This window comes from Syngnathus acus, chromosome 15, assembly GCF_901709675.1.
Source record: "Syngnathus acus chromosome 15, fSynAcu1.2, whole genome shotgun sequence".
In the NCBI taxonomy this organism is placed as follows: Eukaryota; Metazoa; Chordata; class Actinopteri; order Syngnathiformes; family Syngnathidae; genus Syngnathus; species Syngnathus acus.
In genome coordinates, this window is record NC_051100.1 from 745,186 (window position 1) to 764,296 (window position 19,111).

Here is a 19,111-nt window from a genome sequence, read left to right on the forward strand (position 1 = left end):
AGACCTTCAGAATAAAAGGCCAAACGACGCACGACACCTTTTGGCCCCAATTTGGCCTACAATGCACTTGGTGAGGCGTGCACCTGGCTGGCTACCAGGGGCACTATAAAACAAACATATCCATATGCAAGACTTGCCTACTTTGGGTTGTGAAAAAATAAGCAGAATCTTTTTTTTCATCAGAGTTGCGGTCTCCCATTCCAGTGGTCTGCGACCATCGGTCGGCGGCCCGGTATCGGTCTGCGGACCACACACACGCTTAAGAGATTTTTTTTTTTTTAAACACACACAAACACATAGATGGCATGGTGAGGCTCTGGCTAGCATATCCGCCTCACAGTTCAGAAGTGCAGGGTTCGATTCCTGCTCCAGCCTCCTTGTGTGTATTTTGCACGTTCTCCTCGTTCATGCTTGCGTGGGTTTCGCTTTTCAGTTTCGCTACTTCAGTAGGTTCAATGGGCTGAATTTCACTTGAGACATCAGAAGGACCCTTTTATTTTTAAATAGAAAATGGTATCTGGGCAAAGAGCAGAAGAAGAAAGGGAGAGGTCGATGTTTCAAGCACTTGGGACTTGTCATGGTCAGTGAAATTGAGCTGTCACAATTGATCTGCAGCGGCAGCGGCGGCAGTGGAGTGCAGCACCAAACAACATCAGGTCTCATGTGAGAAGCCTTTGCACTGATCCTGTTTTCTCCTGTTCTTGCAGAGGTGCATAAGGCTGAAGACACTCTTGCACACTCACCCTCACGCATTCTCAACAAATGTTCAGTGAGGCGCACAATAAATATCACAGGGCATATGAAATAATGTGCGATCCACATTTTAAATTCAATTTGGGCAATCGTTCATTCAAATGTCTGATCGACCTTCAAATACCGAGAGCCACTCATTTTATGTTGCCACCATCTTTCTGCCTGTCATTTGTGATGCCATTTTTCTTCCACCGCTGCTGAAGAAATTCCAAATGAACATGCAACCAACTCATTCTATTAGTTCACCACTGGGTCGCAAGTGTATTTTACACACTGTACCTTTAAGGTACCTTTCGGCAGTCGGCTCCCACGAGTCCAGTCCAAACACGCTATACAACTGTTTGGGAGGGGCGTGTCATTTTTGATACAACATTTGCAACTTGTGTGGACAGGAAAGGTTGTATTAAAGAAATCAGAGTTGCTATCTGGATGAATAATCCTGCCCTCTGTAAGAAGATTAGGGAGTGTTTTGTGAAGGCTCTTTGTTTAGATGTGCACGCATAGAGATACACAAAAGAAATAGGTTGAAAAGGTATTTTCAACAATATGCTGTCGATGGCCACCTTTTGATTTATGTTATCAATCAAAGTGCAGGAAAAAGGGCTTTTGAAAATCCTCCTGCTATTGTTGGATGTTCATTGATTGAAGGCCTCAAGGGGGCTTCAATTCTTCATTTGGTTTTGTGGGCGTGTGCAAGACTAATGTGAGATATAGACCGTAAAAATAAGAGTGAAATACAACAGCATGACTGACAAATCTGCTTTTCTGCTAAAGCGAGTTGACTAATCCTTCAGCAAGCCTAATGTGGGCAAACTAATGCCATATAATCCACATCCACACTGTACACTTGCAATGGAAAAGCGGGAGGGAGCATCAACTCCTTGAGGATCACTTTCAGTACACTACAGCAGCGCTCCAGCCACCATCAAAGTTTCATGTGCACACATGCATGAATCATGGATACAAATTTGTGTGACGTAACAAGATGACATCATCAAAAGAGCATATGGTAGAACTTGCTGCATTATCTCAACAATGAAGGCATTTCTCCAGTGGAAACATAGAGATGTATAGCTACAGGTTACACCCACGTTCACTGCTCAACGCATGATAAAAACAGCAAGAATGACCAGCTTCATCAAGCAATATGCACTAAGTCTGCATGTGCTAGAGCATGTGCTAGCTAGAGCATGTGTATGCACGCACGCACACAACTGAATATTTGAACATAATGTTCTTAGTGCATTCTCCTCCACAGAGCAAAGTCTATTAGCAAGCGTCTTCCCCCAGGGCTGACACTGACATCTCTTATCAGAATCCCCTGTGCAAGAAGACACACAAACACACATGCACACAAGGATGTGCCTCAAAGAAGGGAGAAAAGAAGAAAATAATGAAGAGGTGCAGAGGCAAAAGGACAAAAATAAGCAAAGGTACTTCTCAAGTAGTTATGATATATAGTGCAGTATGATTCATTTGGTAATATCTTGATCTAAACAGATGCATATTTCATCCTCATTTCAACTGAAGAATGGTGTTATTGCAACAGTGGCCTACTATGTATGGTTCAAATCAGAATTTGTTTCAGCGCCATTTTAGCTGAATTCTGTTCAGCTGGTTTGACTTAAACACAGAGTTTTATGTTCTTAAAAGAGTGTTCTTTATTTGCATCTACTTTGTGGGAACCTAATTTCGATCTCTTTGTGTGTCTTTGACATGTGAAGGAATTACCAATAAAGCAGACTTTGAATGTTTTGGGTGTCCAGAGACCTGAAATAACTTTTTTTTTTTTAACAAAGCTATACACAGGTATCTTAACATGACTAGTTTGTTTTGGATGTTTTCTAATGGGCAAACGCTAACATCTCTTGTGGCTTTCAATCCTGTATCCAAGCTAACCATGATTAAATGACTACAAAGTTCATTTCAGCACTTTTTTTTTTTTAGGATGTACAAAACAATGTTGCTTAATGTAGCTCAAAGGGTTTGTAGAATTTATTTCAATTCCACTTTCATAAACAAAAAGCAGCTATTACAGAAATGTGTACATATGAATTTCTTTAAAATACATTTCAGAAGCTATTTTCAGCTTAGCCCCTGAAAAAGGTTTAGTCTCTGTGACGCTGCATCAAGTGCGCAACTTTTCCCCTGCTCATCTTATACTCATTGGGAGGTTCAGGCTCTTGTCCGCACCACTTTTGAATAACTACAAAAATGGCGCCATCTAGTGGATAGGGAAGAGGTGCTCAGTTGTCTCATACAAAGTTTGGTGTGGTGTGACAAATTGGTCACTGACATTTGGATTGGCAATGTTTAACTTGAGAGCAAGGTGACTGGATTCCGTTGAGCTTTATGACGCAGAGGTGGAAGAGAAGGGATAAGAAGGAACCGTATTGGTTGCCACAACAAGTAGCAGCTACTACTGAAGAAACCCATTTTACGCTGCCGAGACTACGTGATCAAACGGATTACCTTTGCAACTTTGTAAAGGATTCACTGAAAACCAGTGAAAAACTTTAGAGCGGTAAGAGGGACACTTGGATCGAAGACGTTCTTGCAGGGTTCGTCAGATTCTGACCAGGTCCTGCTTGGCCAGCCGATATGATATTCCAGAGCCGTGAGGTGAGTATGGGAGGCAAGGTGGCGCTACTGCAGGGAGTGCATGAAAGTGTCCAGATTATACTCGCTGTCGTACTGTTGCTGGTCCCAGAGCTCTCCCAAGCCGTCCAGCACCGACTTCATAGAGGCCTTCCCTGAGCTCGACGTGGACTGCTCACCCTTCTGCTCGTCCTGAAACACGCACATGAATACGTACTGAATTTCACCCCGGCCGGGTGGCAAAAAATAAAATAATATTGTGTTTATTCAGCCCACTGTTTTCCAGTTTAGTAAAGGTTTTTTTTTGGTCCCTGTAACCTATCGTTTAAATTGTCTTCTATTGCAAACTAAAATCCAAACAAAAAGACAGCTGAATTACAATTTTGAAATCAGGTCCCTTTGGTATTCTCACGTTGTCAAGCGTGAAGAGGTTGAGCAGTTGGTCTGTTCCCATGCTCTGCAGGCTGGCATTCTCCTGGCTGATGATGGTGTTGGCTATATTCATCTTGAACTTCTGCAGGCCCATGATCTTCTCTTCCAGGGTGCCTCGAGTGATGAGCCTGTACACGTTCACGACCCTTTTCTGCAAAACATGCGAGCTTTAAACGAGCAGCCAATTCATTTCCGGTACTGGTCGGTCACCGGTGCTTATAGCACACAGCAGCGTGCCGCCGCGAGTACCTGGCCTATCCTATGAGCACGGTCCATGGCCTGCAAGTCCCTCATCGGGTTCCAGTCATGTTCTACAAACACCACCGTGTCAGCGCCAGTCAGGTTCAGACCAAGACCACCGACGTGCGTGGTCAGCAGCAGCACATCAATGGATGGATCATTGTTAAACCTGGAGCCAAAAGCCAGCAGACCAGATTCAGATTGATTTTGGCAAGAGTCGCAGCTCGGTCGACCAATACCCACCGGGACACGATGGCGTGGCGCAGGCCGGCCTGCACGCTCCCATCCAGTCGCAAGTATGTGACCGTGGGCATTTTGGGTTTCAGAAGGTCATGCTCAACAATATCCAGCATGCTCTTCAGCTGACAGAAAATGAGCACCCGATGCTGAGCCACCACTGCCTCGGTGCTCTCTTCGGAACCCCCGCCACCGAGTCCGCAGTCGAGGAGCAACTGAACAAAGGCAGAAATGGAAACATTGCTTTAACAGACAGCTTTTAGGAATGAACAATGCCTGCCTATAGACAGAAGAGCCATTGAAGCATCATGAGAAGAAGTTGCTGACCTGTTTTAGTGCAGAGAGTTTTGGAGCGTGCTGAATGTCCCGCAGGTTGGAACTTTGGCCCGCTAGCTGCTCAGTGACGCGTTTGTACTCTGGATGCTGTGGGGTCAACACCAAGCTCGGGTGGTTGCACAGCTTCCGCAGGTACTGCAGGGCCTGAAACATCATATACGTCTATAGTTGGACTAAGTTCATTTTGGTTTTACTTTGCTGGTTCTTTTATCTCTCAACCCTTTGTGACACTTTGTCTTACTGTCATAAGCCACTTTCATATCCCTTTATCAAAAACACCACAGTACAAATTTGTTCATTGTGCACTATTCATAAGGCCAAAATGGTATCGGTTGAAAATCTGTGCCTTCGATATAATGAGGAGGCGGCAGCGTACCTGGAAGACGTGACCTGTGGCTTTCAGCTTGGGCTTTTCCTCTTGCTCTGTAGGGGCAGAGATGCTATCGTCTATGCTCGCCTTGGCCCGGGACTTGGCAAAGTCTTCGTAGAGCTGAACCTGAGAGTTTGTATGAAACGTATGAAAAGTCAAAACAAATTGGAAGCGCGCCATGAAAACACAACATCGAATGAAGTACATGCAGGGTCTGGGACAAACCTGAAGAGGACTCAAGTTACAGTAGTAGTCCTGAATTATTTTGGGAGGAAGGTCCTGCAGTACATCCTCTTTCATCCTTCTCAAAAGGAAGGGTAACACTTGCCGATGAAGCGCCTCCATGGCCAGGACGCCTGCACGGATAGAGCTCATGTCACATTGACATCACAGCAAGCATTTTGGGGGGGGCGGGGGGGAAGAAGCTGCCGTACCGGCCTCCTGTTCCCGTGAGGAACTTTTGGCGTCACGACTGGCCAGGATGGGTTTGCCGTAACGTGCAGCAAATTGGCGCTCGGTCCCCAGGAAGCCCGGCATCAGGAAGTCAAAAAGGGACCAGAGCTCCAGAACGTTATTCTGCGGATGAGTTGCGGAGAAGGATGAGTCATGAAGAATTTGGTCCGTTTGAACAAACATCGCAGGAAGGAACTCACCTGAATCGGCGTTCCCGACAAGATGACACGGAAGTTGGCAGCCAATTGTTTAATAGCTTTGGAAAGTTTGGTTTTGCCATTTTTGATGATATGGCCTTCATCAAGAATACAGTAATTGAATTTGATATTTCTGCAAAGGTGGAAATCAAAACGCATGATAAATACAAAAGAAAGATGCGCTTTGAAATAAAAGCAGACAGGGTACTCACTTAAAAAAGTCAATGTCGTTTCGTACGACATCGTAAGAAGCAACTACAAGATTGTGTTTCTTCACTTGGTGTTGTAACCTGACAGCAAATCAAAACGGTCAGTCATTCTCATTTCCTGCTTTGCTTATCTATGAAAGGTGCATCGCACACCACTCCAACCTACCGCATTCTCTCCGTAGGTGGGCCAGTATAGTGCAGTGGATTGAGGTACTCTTTGGCGCAAAACTTGCCCACCTCGTCCACCCAGTGACCAGTCAGTGTGGGTGGGCACACCACCAGAGAGGGCAGCGGGATGCAGTCTGCCGCTTTTGTCTTGGCATATTCCTGAGACCTGAAAAGCAATCAACAAAGTGCTTTATAAAAACATCGAAGATTCATTTCTCATTTGTCCAGTACCTGAGGTAGTGATCTCCTGCTAGAATGCAGATGGACTGCAGAGTCTTGCCGAGGCCCATGTCATCACACAGGATCCCGTGGAGCTTGTACTTGTTTAGGAAGGACAGCCAGTTCACACCATCCTAAGAGATGGACGAACGAATTGCCATTTTCACTCGCACATCAAGACGATTGTCACTCGAAGGACTTACTACTTTTGAGAGTCTTGAACAATCTGCATACCTGCTGGTACTTCCTTAGCTCTGCCTTAATGGGCACAGGGATGCTGTAATTCTCCAGTTTTCTGCCATCGAGCAGTTGTTCCAAGAAGTGTCGCTCTCTGGCCTTTTGTCGGATCAGGTCAGCAGACATGGCAGGAGGGTCTGGTATGCCTGCCTAGGGAAACAAGTAGGCCGTCTCAGATTGGGGATAAAAGATCAAATGCCATCAAATGTGTCAGTCAGAGAGAGTGCAGGTCGGGTTCTCATTTGCGCGGTCTTACCTCCAGTGGCAAGAGACGGATGAGCGTAGCAAAGCATTGCGTGGCCATGAAACGAATGCTGTCGCTAGGATCACTCATACGTCCTAACACCGGTACTACCAGCAATACGATGTAGGGCACTATATCCACATCCAACTGTTCCATGACACCTAAAAGTCACTTTGTGAAGGACAATCTCAGCCCAAATTGAAACACAAAGCCGTTTCTTAAACCGGTCACGTGACAGCGTGCCAAGGATACAAGCCAGAGCCTCGATGGCCCCCTCCTGCTTGGTGCTGTCGTGAATCGCGGCTAACCAGGGCAGGACACGCTCCAGAAAGGCATCCATGGTGTCCAGCATGGATAGCTTGCTAAGCACGCCCACGCACCGAGCTGCCATGTGACGCACTGCCGTGTAAGGATGCTGGAGGCAGGTAAACAGATGAGGAAGGTGCTCCAGCAGCTGAAATTGAACAGGAAAAACAAACGGGATCATTCAATGCAGTCATTGGGACTAATGCATATGCAACGAAATAAAGAAATAAATATTCTCAACGGTCAACCTCAATAAAGTCTCGTCAGCACATTTGCTGCAATGAGGTCATTGCAAACACAATAGAAGAGGCATACCAGAGGTTTGAGCTCATGGGACATGGCTCCACTCATGACTTCAAGCACTTGGAGTGAGTTGACCAGTTCCTGAGCTGCAACGTCACCTCTTTCCAGCTGAATCTGCCTATCTGGAAGACGGGAAAGTCCCTTACAACACCATGTGTCATACGTGACCGTTTGAGAACTGCATCAAAAGAGTGTGACCTTTTTCAACTCAACATACCGATCAAATGCTTTTCATTGACCACGGTCCTCAAAGGCCCCACTGTGTTCTCCCAAAGGTATGGTAGTGACTCGGTGAGGTCGCTACCAAAATGCCTCGCAATGGTTGTTAGCGAGAACTCCGCCCCTCTCCTTTGAATAAGACACGGCTTCCTCTAGGAGGAGAAAAATACAACGCAGCCAAAAGCAGATTTGTATCTTATGATATCAGCTCGGAGTTCATCCGCTCATTCCGTCATACCTCGTCATTGTCTACACCGATGGCGCTGCCTGGAGGAAGGTCTGAAGTGGGAGTCTTGGACGATTTGGGAACAGGGCCCCTTTTACTGGTGATTGCAAATGCTGCCCTTTGATGACGGTACAGAGTCATGATGCCTTGAGTTTTGTTAACCATGTGATGCAGGCAGTCTTTGTCCAAGCCGCCGCCTAATGTCAACAATGGGAAATAAAACGCGACTCAGGTGAGCGCCAAAACTACTTTTACGTCAAACATCAGCGCTTTGGATGGTTACCTTTGGAGTTTTCCTGTGCGGGTGGTACGGGGCAGGCGGACGAAGGGGTGACTGAAGAGTCTGCGCAAAGTGAGGCGCAGAGGTTTTTGATAATTTTGGGGTTGGGACACGGTGAGCGTCCAGCACACTGCTGCAGCAGCTTGGCAATGAAAGAAGCGGCGTAGCCCTGAATAAGCGTGTTCTCCTCCCGCTTAATGCTCTCCATCAGAGGTCGAACCAGCGGGTTGAGTTTGTCGGGAAGCACTTGCAGGTTGATCACCGCGCAAGCGGTGAACATGTGGACACGCAGATGCAACTGCTGCCATTCGTGGCTGGTTTCCATGACTGTGGCTTGGGCCTGCTGCCGCTTGTTGTCCAATACCTGCCACGGTTTGGTCGTCATATTCAAGGCAGCTGTTGATTCTGTGAAGATGGTGGTTAACTAGGGAATAAGCAGGAGAATGGGAGTTGGCATGACTGGGCGCAGAGCTGTTTTGTAGTTTTCGCTGTCTGCCAAACGTCGGCTTACAAAGGTCTCGATCGACATTGCGTGGAGGCGAGTGGCACGCAAATGACGCGTTGGAGTACATTTCTGTGTGCAAGCCAATAACCTTATGAACGGTAAGGTTTTTCATTTGATACTTTTTCGCTAGTTGACTTAACTGCTAGTGACTTAATATACAGTAGCATAGATGACCTCTAGAGACGGTGCGTATCCAGATTTGCATCGTAGGAAAACAAACTAAAGACTCAGCTGCATCAGGCTTTTAAAAATGGAGTGTATCCATTGGGAGCGAGGCTCTCACAGCATTTCACGAGATTGATTTGGAACGCACAGACCGTATTCAAAGTTCAAATGCCTCTTCCGACCGACGCCTGATGAAAATACATTTGCTGTCTCAGATAATGCGTGCACGAGCATGTATTCCAATGCGCCTTAGTGGTCATACCAGCTCGTTGGCTTGATCGATAGTGAACACACTACAATTGAGGCGCTCTTGAACGTCCACGTGAGCCTCAGAAAGCAAGGCGATGAGCTGCTTGCACTCGTTCTGCATGCGCGTGAAAGGGATGGCAATCTCGTCGTAATACAACTGCTCGGACAGAATGGCGAGGAGACGAGGCTGCACCGCACTTGACACTATCTGGCAATCCTAACGGGGAACATTTGAAACAGAAATCAAGATTTGCTTTGAAACCAGTGGCCTCGTCGTGCACACAAAAAGAATACAAAAAAGAGCCTTTCACCTTTTGCAGAGAAGCCCACTCACAGAGTACAAGAGCTACAGCTATTCGCTGAAGTGCAGACTTTGAATTAAGGTGAAAGAGCAATAACTGGCCCAGAGACTCAGCTGGACGGATCTCCTGAGACGCAGCATTGAGATGAGGCTCGCATATACACTTACATAGAGCCCCAAGCAATCTGGAACAAAGAGATGAGAGAATGTCTAAAAATAAAAATACTCTTGAAAAAGGAGCCGCGTCAGTCACGAGAAGGGGGGGGGGGGCGGGGGGTGGAGAAAAAAAAAAAAAAAGTGGGTTCATGCGGCGAAAGCATGCCGACTCACTTGGCAGCCATAAGGCGAGCACGGATCACCACATAGTCCCTCGATACTGGGTCATCGGTCACCGTCTCTGCCCCTGCTATGTACTCCTGGACTGTTTCCTTGATCTGGTTGGTGCCTTGGCGTGCCTTTGAACCAGCTTTATCCTGTTACATTGACACAAATGCACTCAACGCTTTGTCCAAGAATCTGATCAGGTCAATAAAGTGAAGCATTTTCATATTTCATGAATACAGCATATTTTGGGAGTGGCACATTTCAAAGTATTTCTTTCAAGTGGGCAGAAGAAAAGAACCTTGGCGCGAGCCTTGACTTCAAGCAACATGTTGAGGTCTATGGGAATGTGCGAGGCCTGCATCATGAGACAGAGCCAGGCGCCCATCCATGGACAGCTGGCTGCTACCACAAACTGTTGCGGGGCCTGAGAGAGTAGCTCCGCCCACACCTGGATGCAAACGGACGCAGCTTAATCGAAGCCTAGTAACTATGGACAAGATCTAAAAACAGAGGAAATGGTGAAGAATCCCCACTCATTTCTCTTGGCTTCATCGTACCTTTTGGATAAGTTCCAGAATTTCCTCATTGCTTTCAAGTATACAAGACTGGAACATGTGACGGAGCATATCTTGGAGGATGGGGTTGATCCACAATGCACATTTCTGATGGCGAAAAGCACATCAGCGATGCGTCATATGAGCAAGCATACATAGATTTCAAAAAAGAACACTTCATATTTTTATAGGAACACATTACCTGGTCAGATTTAGACCCGAGTGTATATTATGCACGCATCCATACTGAATGTTAGCGATCAATTCAAAAAAAGAACACTTTATATTTCAAACATTGATTTGTATTGTATTGTACACATTACCTGGTCAGATTTAGACAGGAGCGTGTAAAGCGTTTCTAGCGCCGCCCGCCGAACAGATGAGATAGTGTGCCTCAAGAAGGGCCAAACCCGAGGGACCAGCACCGTTAAGGACTGCTGCATACTACAGAGACCAAGAAAGTTGATCAACGCAATTCCAACACATCTCCATCCAGAGAAATAACTAAAGGTTTGCAAACTCATTGTCTAACAGTTTAAAATTCTGGAAGCGAAGGCGTTATGTCATCCAGATCCAAAGACCAAGGTCTCGGTGATGAGTGCCAATTGTTACCGTTCGGCTTTTACTCTGAGAACCTCAATCGGACCAACCTGCACTGTCGAACCTGCGGGTAGGTGAGCAAAGACGATAACAATGTCATGATGCTGTTGGTGGAAGCGGTGAGGTCGTCCAGATCCAAAAGAGCATCCCACAATGTGTTTATGATGAACGGTACCTGCGGCGCACAGAAACGTCCGTCACGAACATGAAACCTCCATGTTTAACGTTTCCTTAAACACTGCGACAGGTCTTTTGAAACTAACCCTATTGGGCAGTAACTGCACCAAGCCTTCCACCACAGGGATGAGTGCCGCAGCAGCCACAGCCCTGACATCATCATCAAGGTCCTGAAGGCCCTCAGTGATGGCAGGGAGCAGCCGTGGGAGTAAAACAGAGATCAGGTCCTAAAGATGCAAGAAGAAGACAAACGACGGATGGTTAGTGACGCTCCAAAGTATTTATGTGGCGATCGTGTCACTTCACAGGCGTACCTGTCGGACCGCGAGTGCATATTTGATTCCGAGCAGGCCTCCGTGACGGACCTCCCACTGGTCTTCTTTGAGCAGCTTCAGCAGCACGTCAACTGTCATGGACACCCCAGTCTCACTCATGTGGCGCAGTGCCACACCAAGCGTCTGAGCACACGTCTCTCGGACAGGAGCCACAACCTGAGAAGAGATTAACGTGGAACAACACCGGTGCTTAATTAAGCAAAGAAGTCCGATGACGTAAAGCAGAGTGCGTCGTGAACACCGACCTCATCCGATACAAAATCTCCAAAACGGTCCAGAGCAAAGACGCACAGCAAACGGATGACGAGGTCTTGTATCCACTCCTCGTGCTGCCGCGACATCTGTAACAACATAAGAGTTAGTGCTCAAATCCCGTTCACAACTGGCAAGAATAATGATCATCGATCAAACACCTGCTCTGCAGTGCTTCCCGCAAGTTTGCCACCTCCTGCGCCGTGGGACTTGAGGATTTCTCGAAGACCAGTGCCTGCACCGTGACGGATCTGTAAATGACATGTAGGAGTGGCTTTTGCTGCTGTATTCATCAGAATGCGGAGAAGATATTGTGCTTTTTCTCAGTTGACTTCTCTAAGGTTTGAAATAACTTTTTGACCTCCCAGGAAGGATTAAAGAGGTCGTTGCAGAGTTCTTCACTGAAGCTTTCCAATGGCCATTCTTGTGACTAAAAATCAAGAAGAGGCACGAGTGCATGCGTCACACAATTTTCACTAGGTATTGATACACGTATGCCCCGTTTCATTACCTCGTCTGAAAGACTGGCGTAATCCTGAACTTTGTTCATTAGAACTTTATGTTCTGTTGCTGGCGGGTCAATAACTATGCTGGTGGTTTTCCTTCGTTTCTCTTCAGGCTCACCTTCAAAACTGTCATTACTGGGGGGAAAAAAAAAAAATCATCATGTTATTGAAACTATGTCCCCTTAAATGTGGGCCGGCAGATCAACCAGTGCAACCAAATTTCCTAGCATGTGAAATGCAAAACAATGCACGGTGCAGTTTCCCAATCTGCTTTTTCTCCTCACCTCTTTTCATTTGGATCCAAGTCTCTGGATTTTTGTTTTGCAACTAGCTTTGCCAGCCTCTTTGCCTTATTCTTCTGGCGATTGCTCATGCCTGGCCGGAATTCCGAGTCTATCAATTCGGCAGCTTGAATAGGCTGAAACCATTAGGTTGGTTATTTCATTTCATCAGACAAGACATACAGTTTGAAAGAACACCAAAACAATTAGTGCACCAAAGAATTGTCAAATTCACCGTAGCTGCGCTCTTAAATGACAAGTCTGATATCTTACAAAGCAACATTTGCATAATGTGCCCCACTTCTCATCCACCAAGCAAATATGTCAGACGAGAAGAGCTAATGCAAAATACTTGGTAGCAGAGGCTTACACGTGCTCAGTTTGGGTCAAGAAAAGTTATGATGCTGAAAGGAAGACCTACGACGTGATTACGGGAGCTGGACCCTGCTGTAATCTTGCTTCCTTGAGGCCTCGAGACACTCGACGGACAAGTATAGTCCAGGTCTTCGTCATTAAACAGCTCCTCGGTGTCCATGCCAATGGCGGCGCCTATGTCAAGTCCCAACTTCTTCTGAAGAAGCTTTCTTTGGCAGGCCAGGCGTTCCTTGGGGTCCATCTCACCTGAAAATATACAACAGTTGGGAACCATTCGACAAACCAAGTAGTAACATGACTATTGCAGCTGCTACAAACAACTTATTAAATAGACACAAACAATTTGAACATTATCTTTTCAAGTCGGATGACGCCACATTCTATCATGAAATTGTGAATGATAGCTAGAAAAAGTCGCCTGTGTACGTGCACATGATTACTAATGCAAATGGGATGTGCTTCCGGGGCTCTTGAGCAGCTCTGTGTCAATATTTGGTTGAAGTCTGCTTTTTAGCAGCTCTGTGTAAATATGGATCATTTTGTTGAAATTTTCAAAAACACCATTGACACAAAAAACACCAGCTTTGCTACATCGAGCTCGTGTTAAAATGGCTTGACTTACACATTTTGTCATCTTGCAATTCAAACTCTGCACCAGCGGAGCCCAGAAGAGAGGCACCATGTTTGAGTAGGCGGCAAATGTCAAAATGGTAGAAACTCAGCCTCTCGCTGGCTGGATCCTCAGGCGATAATGACTCTGGAAGAAAACATCCCAAATTTTGAGAGCCTTTATTGTACGTAATTAAACCAAAGCAGCATGCAGTGTTTTCTGGCCAGCCTTGGCAATCACCTTCTTTAGGCGTTGGGGCAGGGTTCCATTCTGGAATATTTTTCACAATAGCTTCCACAGCTTGGCCCGCGGCTATACGAGTGTCCCAATTGGGACTCCTTAGATAGGTCAAGACCTTAGAATAGACAGAATCAATTTATCGCATTGACAATTCAAATGTCAGATGAGCAAAACAATGACGTCTGAAAAGACAAAGAAGCCAGCCAACTAGCCCAAGTTAGCCTTGTTATGACACCCATTTGAAACAAACATACCTTAGCCAATAAGTTATTAAGCTCATGCGGGTGGAGTTTAACCACTTCTCCTAGCTGCTGGGCTGCTGCTTTCCTCGTTACTGGAGTTGTTCCAGTGTCAAGTAGGATGAACAAACGATCAAGTCTAGAAATACATGGATATAAGGTCAGCACAAACAACATGTAAGGCAATGAGCACAAGACAATATTAATAGCTCTACAATGACAGAAACTTGGGCAGTGAGGCTGTGGGATGTAGGAGTAATTCAAGAACTTCTGATCAACACGTCCATATAGCATTTTTGCTACGGAATGTATGGGGCAGCAACACTCCTGTCTAACGATGGAGGCGGGAGCAACTGTGCTTTTAACTAAGCAGTCTAGAAATAAAGTGGTGTGGATTAAAAGGTGTATATAGCTTTTGCCCCCAGAACAGTAGAACAGTAGTAGATTGTTACCACGGTCACACCAAGAGGAATTGGAACATCCTACGTGACCATAGCCAGGCCACAGTCATCAGATCATTCGAACAATATTTGAAAGCTGATCCCAATTACTCTTCTATACCTCCACTTATACTATGAGAGTGTTCGAGTTTAGGAGTCAGCGGACCCAAACGTCATGTCATCACGTTGTCGTTCTCCATCCTGCATCCAGCAACTTGACTTCACTACAGGAAGCAGCGGTCGGTGCACAACACCGCCGCACAATCAGATCAAGAGTAAGATGGACCCGGTGTCAACACGAATGTGTACGCTGACTCAAGTTTTGCCCAACATGACACTGTTTACAGAAGGGCTGGTATAGCTGTCGCTACGCCGTTCTCTGCTAAATCGAACGCCACACTGTTAAGTAGGCTAGCTAGCCAATTGTTTGAGTCAAGTCCGACACATACAAACTATGCATTAGCGTAACATAGGCGGATCTTACCTTGTTACAGCCATGTTCAGGAGTCCTGTCGCTCTTCCCGTCCCACATTCAAATCGAAACTATAGACTCAACACGATCACTGTAAATGGATTCCGAAGTGTGGCGAAGAATGACAGCAGGCTAGTTAGCAGCTAGCGTTAGCGAGTCGAGGCCCGGCAGTCTGCGGATGTGCTACTGACCGCCCCAAGTGTGTCAAAACAAGACGCCGAGTTCACTTTCAATTCATGGCTTCAAAGTTGTCTCTCTTGCCTCCCCGGTATCTTCTGCCACCAAATGTTACCAAGTACCACAAACATATGAATCCATGGCTTACGTTACCCTTCAGAACTCTTTGCAGATAAATACTTCAACCTAATTAAGTATAAAGAGTTATTTTGTGTCGCTGACGAGGCGACTGAGTAGACTGTTTTTATATGAGGGGCCATCTTGCATTTATTCCTTCCTCTGTGGAAGGCGATCGCTGATTGGCTACACACATCACGGCAAGCCAATGAACGTACGCGTTAAAAGGGAATACGAATAAAGAAAAAGAAAAAACGCGAATGGACGCTTTTTTTTTTTTTTTTAACATTTGATGCGTGCATTATTTTATTTCGCGCGGGTATAGGCGATCTTTTAAAATACGGCATGTAGCCAATACATCACTTTTGGTGTTTGCACAAAACCCCGTCATAACGTACATATGAATCATATTTTGACAAAGCTTTGCTTTTACAAAGCTGGCTTTTTTCATATTCACGATTGTCGTACTGTCACCGCATGTTCTCTATATTTGATTTTATGTTTAACAAGTTATAAGTACAATTAAATAGCTAGGCAGCGTGTCTGTGCGTGTGTGTGTGTGTGTGTGTGGGGGGGGGGGGGGTGACAATAGATAGAGCTGACCATGGTGCTGAACACTTTCCCTATCGACACGAAGAAGAAAGCCTCCTGTGGGATGAAAAATATCCTGTTTGTGTGCATAAAATGTTTATTTGATTTGTTTATCATTATCTGAGGTTTATGTTTATCTATTTCCTAATTGTGAAAGAGACCTGAAAGATTTTAAATGATAGAAAACACTATACAGAGGCTGTTTTAGGCAAATGCCGTCAATAGTGTCAATAAAATATTTGGATAAAAACGAACACAAATATGCTATTTCAGAAAGCAAATTCAGTTCAACAGAGATTTGTATTTTATTTAAAATGCGCATTAGTGCACATCACTGACTGAAATCTGTCTACAGAAGAGCAACACTGTCTCTGCATATGACCTCATTCTTTCAACAGTTCACAAATACGTAAACAAAAATTCTATACAGGTACAGAAAAAAAATACAATTGCGCTCACAAAATATTCATTGCCCACAAACGGTCCCAAACCCTGTGCTGTTCTTCCCTCAACTTAGGAGTCATTAACAGCACCGCTATAAGGCACTGTGATCAATACTTCAAAGATACTTTGTTTTAATTAAATAGAATTTTGGCCTGATGCAAAATTATAGTAATACAACCCTAGTGAGGATAAGCAGTGCAAAGTCACTAGCGGTACTCAATTGAACAAAAATCCTTACACTGGCTCTCCACAGAAAATGACTACAGAGCATACATATTGCACATAGCTCAGAGGTCCAACATGCTGCGCCTATCTCATCAAGTCCTCTTAAACTAAAAGCATTCTTTCTCATTTCATGGACTTTTAATAGTCGTTGAATTTCTTCTCAATCTCTAAATCCCCAAAGACCATCATCAGCTGTGAATGCACGTAGCACAAGTGCCGGCTTGGCAAGTAAGCTCTTTCAGTAAGGTTAGACTTTGGATCCAATGAGGCAGTGATGGCCTGAGTACTGCCCTGCCACGGGGCCGTTGGAGACCTGCAGGGTGGCGGTGTGGGCCAGATATGCGCTAGGTCTGTGGTTTGGGACGAGAGCTGACTGCGCAACTTGCCGGGGATACTGCGTGCCGGGCCGGTGCAGGTACTGGGCCACAGTGGCTGCCTGGCTCGAACTGTGGTAGACCGTCTGAACTTGCTGCTGTAGCGGTTGGCCCGGCTGCTGGTACTTATGCTTGTTGGCCTCTTTCACATCACTGTCATGCGCACTAAACAAAAAGAGGACAGTGAAAAATCAGTTGATAAAATTCTTGTAACTTTACAACAGTAATTTTCCGCGAGGAGAATTTCTAGAATTCATTGTCAGATCATTCAAATACACACATGAGGAGTTTCTCGGTACATGCGACCAGGTTATCCAATGTATAGCCTGTGAGCCGCTGCAATCGGGGTGCCCAAGTAGGGGATACGTGCAGGATGAGGCGCGAGGCAGCCACGCATGCAGCGGCCACCAGAGAGGGTTCAAAACATAAAAACACATGATCTGGGCAAAGAACAAAAAATAGAAAAGACACTTCACAAAATGGACACATACAAGCGGCATGTCATTGCTGTTCAAGTTGGAGAGGTTATGACCCCCCCTCCAATTTAAAACAGCTCCCAGGTGTCTTAATAAAAACTTTGAGAAGTTCTTCAGCAATTAGTTCACATGTGTACCATTACCTTGCAGGGAGACTTCCAGGAAGTAATCGACATACTTGGCCATGTAGAGTTTTGTTTTCTCTAAACAGGTCATAGGCAAGCCATCGTGTAGGTCTCCCTCGTGAACTGCGATAGAAAGGTAGTATTCGATGAAATGAGCTGCTGTGGGGAGGTACAGGTTCCACTGGAAGGATTCCAGCAGGAACAGCTCCATGTGGAGAAGAGCCTGCTTGGTCATAACTACGTTCATGGAGCGCATGCACCCTAGACTATTCAGTGTTTCCAATTTTGGAACCTTGTCCTCCCTTTCCTCAAATTTACCTGCAGAAAGGAAAGCAGAGCATTACTACGCAGTGAGAAGAAGAAGAAGAAAGACCCTTCGCACACTTACTTGCCAAAAGAAGACACGAGAGCGAGACCATGTGAAGCTGCTGAGTCGTGACATCGTAGCGGTCCATGAAGAGGTCCAGCAGGTAGACAGCAAGGTGTCTCGCTGTGGGACACAGCCGGAAGTGGTTGCTGATGATGGCTATGAGGTCTGCAAAGTATCGCCTCAAGTTGAGCTGAGGGGACTGGCCTTTAAAGGAGGGCAGGTTGAGCTCCTGAATGAAGACATTTTGCCTTTGAGAATGCTACTGCAGCTTCATTCTTTCACTATACGATGCAGACTCAACATAGCTTGTGAATGCACAAACCACAAGCTGATGAAAATTCAGAGTCACATGCATTTGTCACAAACGGGGTTTTAAAAATGTATGGAGCTGTTATAAACACAGTTTGATCACACGTTTCTTCACTGAATGAAGAGTCCATTTTGCTAATGAGTGAGCAGCCCGCCACGCCAAATCCCAGCCTGGGAACTCACTCACTCACTCACTCACTCACTCACTCACTCACTCACTCACTCACTCACTCACATTGTTTCGCAGCGCCTGGTGAATATCTTTAGCCAGTTGTCCTTGCCACCACTGGTCCTCTAGCTCCATTTAACACAGGGGCTTTTGAAACAACTGAAAACACAAACTGTCAATTACATTCTAGCGAGCGTCAATTAGTCTGTCCAGAAAGTTCAAATACATCCGTGCTATATAGAAACAGCTGATATTTGTGGCACGCGTGCAGGCAGTTGCACCGGTTGCATAGAGTTCTATCGAGTTCGTTAAAGAGAGTTTGGAAAAGCGAATACTCACCCAGAGAGCACATCAATGGAATATAGCGGCCCGTTTTGCTGAAATAAATTACAACGTATACTCGTAGAACATGCTTTTGCACCGCGCAAGCAATCAGTCAGTGAAGCTTCATCCCTTGACACAAGCCCAGCAAACGCGGCTGTGGCCTTCAGTGTCAACGGAAGTTACATAATCTCCGTGAGTCCCCTTCAGTTACAAAATGAAATAGGCCACAATGAAGGTCCCAAGTAGGCCCTATATTTGTATACAGTTGATGAGAAATCACGTTAGACTCTATAATGTTTACAACATTCAAACATGAGGGTTTTGATCGCTACAGTTGATTTTCTAGTAAGCGGTCACTGTCTCATTTTACACATTTCTAATTGGTCATGAAAGCAGCACAACGAGGAACAGCAACAGGACTCAGCCAATTAAATGTGTAAATAGACATATTTAACAAATGGATAGCATTCTGTTGTCCACCATGCCACCACTTAGAAGAATATAATTATTCAAATCAAATAATTAAAAGTCAATCATTTGTGCAAATTAGTTATTGCACAAGTGTGTATCAAACTGACAGCCCTTCACATCAAGCATTGCCACTGCAAGCTGAAGTCCACAAAATCAAATCAAATCCAATCAAATCAAAATCAGATAACCACAGGAAGAACATGAAAACACCACACATCAAGGCTGGAGCCTGGATTTGAACCGGCAACATTACGCTAACGGTGCTGCACATGTATTTTGAATGAAAT

General features: G+C 45.5%; 2 protein-coding genes across 2 annotated transcripts; both read right to left on the reverse strand.

Annotated features, from left to right (window-relative positions):
- Nucleotides 1–2,698: 2,698 nt before the first annotated feature.
- Nucleotides 2,699–15,095, reverse strand: btaf1 (BTAF1 RNA polymerase II, B-TFIID transcription factor-associated). Its single transcript, XM_037271860.1, has 38 exons — nucleotides 14,665–15,095; nucleotides 13,756–13,879; nucleotides 13,502–13,616; nucleotides 13,274–13,408; nucleotides 12,698–12,897; nucleotides 12,280–12,413; nucleotides 12,001–12,130; nucleotides 11,851–11,919; nucleotides 11,651–11,740; nucleotides 11,483–11,578; nucleotides 11,217–11,393; nucleotides 10,989–11,129; nucleotides 10,776–10,900; nucleotides 10,449–10,569; nucleotides 10,129–10,233; nucleotides 9,870–10,019; nucleotides 9,578–9,720; nucleotides 9,258–9,432; nucleotides 8,960–9,163; nucleotides 8,031–8,451; nucleotides 7,760–7,944; nucleotides 7,520–7,673; nucleotides 7,315–7,424; nucleotides 6,946–7,147; nucleotides 6,706–6,854; nucleotides 6,447–6,599; nucleotides 6,225–6,346; nucleotides 5,992–6,159; nucleotides 5,829–5,906; nucleotides 5,620–5,749; nucleotides 5,401–5,542; nucleotides 5,192–5,322; nucleotides 4,973–5,092; nucleotides 4,588–4,740; nucleotides 4,267–4,475; nucleotides 4,033–4,192; nucleotides 3,764–3,934; nucleotides 2,699–3,543 (listed from the first exon to the last, which is right to left on the reverse strand). Exons 1-38 carry the CDS (start codon nucleotides 14,676–14,678, stop codon nucleotides 3,400–3,402), a joined length of 5,550 nt encoding a protein of 1,849 aa, XP_037127755.1. The 5' UTR covers nucleotides 14,679–15,095; the 3' UTR covers nucleotides 2,699–3,399.
- Nucleotides 15,096–15,808: 713 nt separating this feature from the next.
- Nucleotides 15,809–18,532, reverse strand: ccnj (cyclin J). Its single transcript, XM_037271400.1, has 6 exons — nucleotides 18,369–18,532; nucleotides 18,096–18,188; nucleotides 17,570–17,780; nucleotides 17,200–17,499; nucleotides 16,861–17,020; nucleotides 15,809–16,745 (listed from the first exon to the last, which is right to left on the reverse strand). The coding sequence occupies exons 2-6, from the start codon at nucleotides 18,162–18,164 to the stop codon at nucleotides 16,454–16,456; spliced, it is 1,032 nt and encodes a 343-aa protein (XP_037127295.1). The 5' UTR covers nucleotides 18,165–18,188; nucleotides 18,369–18,532; the 3' UTR covers nucleotides 15,809–16,453.
- Nucleotides 18,533–19,111: the final 579 nt, after the last annotated feature.

What these genes read in the sequence shown, in the direction of transcription:
- btaf1 (XM_037271860.1), bottom strand. An exon ending in ATTGCAAGATGACAAAATGT is followed by an intron (nt 12,898 to 13,273) that starts GTAAGTCAAGCC and finishes GTATATTTTCAG; the next exon opens with GTGAGATGGACCCCAAGGAA. An exon ending in CCACCTACGGAGAGAATGCG is followed by an intron (nt 5,907 to 5,991) that starts GTAGGTTGGAGT and finishes ATTTGCTGTCAG; the next exon opens with GTTACAACACCAAGTGAAGA.
- ccnj (XM_037271400.1), bottom strand. Translation starts at nt 18,164, where the DNA reads ATGGAGCTAGAGGACCAGTGGTGGCAAGGACAACTGGCTAAAGATATT. An exon ending in ACCAGGCGCTGCGAAACAAT is followed by an intron (nt 17,781 to 18,095) that starts GTGAGTGAGTGA and finishes GTCTTCATTCAG; the next exon opens with GAGCTCAACCTGCCCTCCTT. An exon ending in CTCGTGTCTTCTTTTGGCAA is followed by an intron (nt 17,500 to 17,569) that starts GTAAGTGTGCGA and finishes TCCTTTCTGCAG; the next exon opens with GTAAATTTGAGGAAAGGGAG.